At 24.4% G+C, this 3,695-nt stretch overlaps 1 protein-coding gene across 1 annotated transcript in view; it reads right to left on the bottom strand.

Moving 5' to 3' along the window:
- The window catches only part of LOAG_18335 (hypothetical protein), a gene marked incomplete at both ends in the record, with an annotated part of 6,225 nt that overhangs the window by 1,541 nt on the left and 989 nt on the right, over positions 1 to 3,695 (bottom strand). The window contains 6 exons of the mRNA XM_020450996.1: positions 123 to 186; positions 570 to 745; positions 1,038 to 1,130; positions 1,620 to 1,787; positions 2,143 to 2,269; positions 3,339 to 3,482. Coding sequence (XP_020305266.1) covers positions 123 to 186; positions 570 to 745; positions 1,038 to 1,130; positions 1,620 to 1,787; positions 2,143 to 2,269; positions 3,339 to 3,482 — 772 coding nt within the window. The remainder of the gene's footprint in view (positions 1 to 122; positions 187 to 569; positions 746 to 1,037; positions 1,131 to 1,619; positions 1,788 to 2,142; positions 2,270 to 3,338; positions 3,483 to 3,695) is intronic.

Raw genomic sequence — 3,695 nt, 5'->3', positions numbered from 1 at the left:
TTTTGATAAAACAAATAAAAGTTTTAAAATTTTTTATTCTAAACTTAATTTTTTTTTTTTTGATGGAAATACCTTTTTATCTTTGAAAATTTGAAAAAAAAGGATTTAAAACTTGAGTATACATCTTGTTGACAACGAATTCCACGTGTATCATCACCAATACAATATGAACCACCATTATGTGGACTGAAATTAATTTAAAATTTTATTGCAAAAAAAAAGACAACATTTTATTTTTTTTTTTACTTTTTTTTTCAAAAAATTTTTTATAGAAATTAATTAAAATTTAAGAATTTCACATAAGTTTATCAATTTTTAGAATAAATTTTAATTATATTTTATAATTTAAAGAAATTCATTGTGACATTATCGTGTCATCATGTTCCAGATGATGAGAAGATGACGAAATTTTCAATTATTCAAAAATGATTGTAATTATTTTCTCTGAAATGTTTATTATAATATTAAAATTAAAATAATTGAAAATAGAAATTTGCATATTTTATCACCGGAAATTTTACCAATAAAGAAATGACAGGTATGAAAGGTATATTTAAAGTTGCACTTACTAAGGATTGTCACAATGTCTTGTTGAACGTCGTACTCTAATTTGTCCACTTATTTGACATGGAACACATTCTGTTATGCAATTACCATGTCCTTCATCCTTCCAATTACTCCAACCACCATGACGTAGGTTGACAACTTCCGGTATTACCGGTACACAATGACCTTCAATACACCACTGAAATGTAATTTATGATACTATTTGAAAATGATTGTATGTATATCATTAAAAATGTTAATATTTGACATATTTTGAAATTTTCATTTCTAAAATTTTTGAAATTTTCGAATTGAAAATTGAAATACTTTGAAAATTTCTGGTGATAATATTGGTTTAGCTCATACAAATGTCACATGATACTTTTATACAATGTTTCACTCATTATCAAATAAGCCTTGTCAACAAAATTGAGTAATTATTGCAAAAAATAAAATTTTAAAAATTAAATTTAAATAATTAAAATAATTACCATTTGATATCCACAGTAGGAATATTCAAGTGCTGGATGAGCACTACGTATGATACCTTCACCGTTACTACACCAAATCATTTTACAAACATCCTATCAATTTGATATGATAAAGTTTTTGATGAACTTTATTTAATTTATTTGATGACATTTTGAAATGCATGATTCTATATGGAATCAATAAATGAATAGTAAAAAAATAAAAAACAGATTCCTGAAATGAGTTACATTAATTAATTCTCTTTTATTCCTGAAAAATATTTTTGAAAATCATCCTTTCTTTTTTGAAATTAATTCCTAAAATAATTCTCTCTTTCCCTCAAATAAATCCTTAAAATGATTCTTTCGTTTCCTCAAATGAATCCTTAAAATGATTCTTTCGTCATCACAAATGAATCCTTAAAATGATTCTTTCTTTTCCTCAAATAAATTCTTAAAATAATTCATTCTTCTCCTCAAATGAATCCTTAAAATGATTCTTTCACTTCCTGAAATGAATTCTCTCATACCCAAAAATGGATTTTTGTCTTTTCTTTTATTAGTCAGTAAAAATTTTGAAAGAAAATCAAAAAATTTCATTACACTGATATGTTTTCCATGTTTAATTTCATGTTTCCAGCATATTCCATGAAACTGTACACATTGTTCATCTAATGTATACATTTGACCGGCTAAAATTTTCGGTATCCGTTTATATCTAATATCGGTTATCCGTAAACAATTTTCAATTGTATCATTTCTATCCAATTGCTGCAAAATGGAATATTATATAATTTTGGAAAAATTTTCCGGATTCCATTAAAGATGAAATCTAATTAAGTAAATTTGAGCAAATAAAAAAGTTTCAAAAGACCTGAAAAATTTTCCGTTTTTTTTTCTTTCTTTGACTAAAATATATAGATAAAAGAGCAAATTGAAATGAATTAAAATGAATTAATATGAAAATAAAAAATGAACGATGGAATAATTTAAGTGAAATGAGTGTTTCCACCATGTCTAAAATAAATCAATCATTTTTAATTAAAATATTTGAGTATGACTTTAAATTTAAATTCGAATTTGAATTTGAATGTACAATTAAACAATTGATGCATTTAATCCTTACAGCGATAAAATAATTTAACTCTTGAACACTGCATGATGACCAAGATGTTCGTCCAGTACCAATTGAAGTGGACATTATACAGCATGATTCATTGCAGCCATTTTCACCATCATGTTTCATGCCTAAGCTGAAAAAAGAATGTTATTTCAAAACAAATTTAAAAATAAATTTAAATTCATTTTATTTTAATTTTAAATTAATTTTTAAGTCATAAATTTTTAAATTCTAACGTTATTTATCATTTTATATTTCAAAATACATTAGAGTAATATTTGTTTTTTTCTACCCATAAAAAAACGATAAGATTAATCTATCCGGAAGATGAAGAAAGAAAAAAAGAGTAATTTTGTCGGGAAGATGAAATAATGAGAATGTGACCAATTTACCCGGAAAGTTGAAATGACCAGAAAGGATGAAGTTACTTGGGAAGGTGGAACAATCAGGAAAGACTAATTTACATGGGAAGCTGGAACAATAACAATGTGATCAATTTATTCGAGAAACTGATACAACAAGAGTAAAACCAATTTACCTTGGAAGATGGAACAACGAGAATATGACTAATTTACCTGAAAAATTGAAACAACCAGAAAAGACTAATTTACTCGGGAAAATGGAACAACCAGAAAAGACTAATTTACTCGGGAAAATGGAACAATGAGAAAAGACTAATTTACCCGGGAAAATGGAACAATGAGAAAAGAATAATTTGCCCGGGTGGATGGAACAACGAGAATATAACCAATTTAGCAGGAAGGATGGTACTTGAATACTGTAGTATTTGCATTTATAATTAATCCAATTGATTTAGTGCTAAAATTTTATTATTTTTTCAACTTTCAAATTATCTTTTTGTAAAAAATATCAAAATTAATTGGTTCCATTAAGTTTATTTTGTTGATAATTAATTAAATTAAAAGTTCATGCTATGATATAATTTTTGATTAAAAAAGTTTAATTTTTAATTAAATTTTTAATTAAAACCTTTCCTCAAAGTTTAACGAAATTTTAATACAATAATTTAAATGTTTCACGTAATTACGTCATTTTTAAGAAAGAAGATTTTAAGAATGGGTAATAATAATAATAATAATTTTTAACGTCCTCGATAAAACTCTTAAGGGTCACTCTTTGTCAACTAAAATGAATGATAATATTTATGATAATATTTGTTAAAAAAAAAAATACAAACAAACTTATGGCCTATTTCATGTGCAACTATGAAAACAGCGCTAAAATCAAGGCCTTCACTTATTGTGCAACTTTTTCTCTCATTACACATTCCATTTGCAGATGTATAACCAGCCAAAGTATGATTTTTATCATGATATAAATCATACCTATAAATGATAAATGATAACAAAAATATACAAAATTTTTTAATTATTATAAATAAATTACTATGTTTCTATCATATTACATATATAAATGATAAATGATAACAAAAATATACAAAATTTTTAATTATTATAAATAAATTACTTATGTTTCTATCATATTACATATATAAATGATAAATGATAACAAAAATATCAGAATTTGAATAATAATAA

Source organism: Loa loa (assembly GCF_000183805.2).
Source record: "Loa loa unplaced genomic scaffold supercont3.265, whole genome shotgun sequence".
Classification (NCBI taxonomy): Eukaryota; Metazoa; Nematoda; class Chromadorea; order Rhabditida; family Onchocercidae; genus Loa; species Loa loa.
The sequence above is the reverse complement of the archived record's forward strand: the minus strand, read 5'-3'. Positions and strand labels throughout refer to the sequence as shown.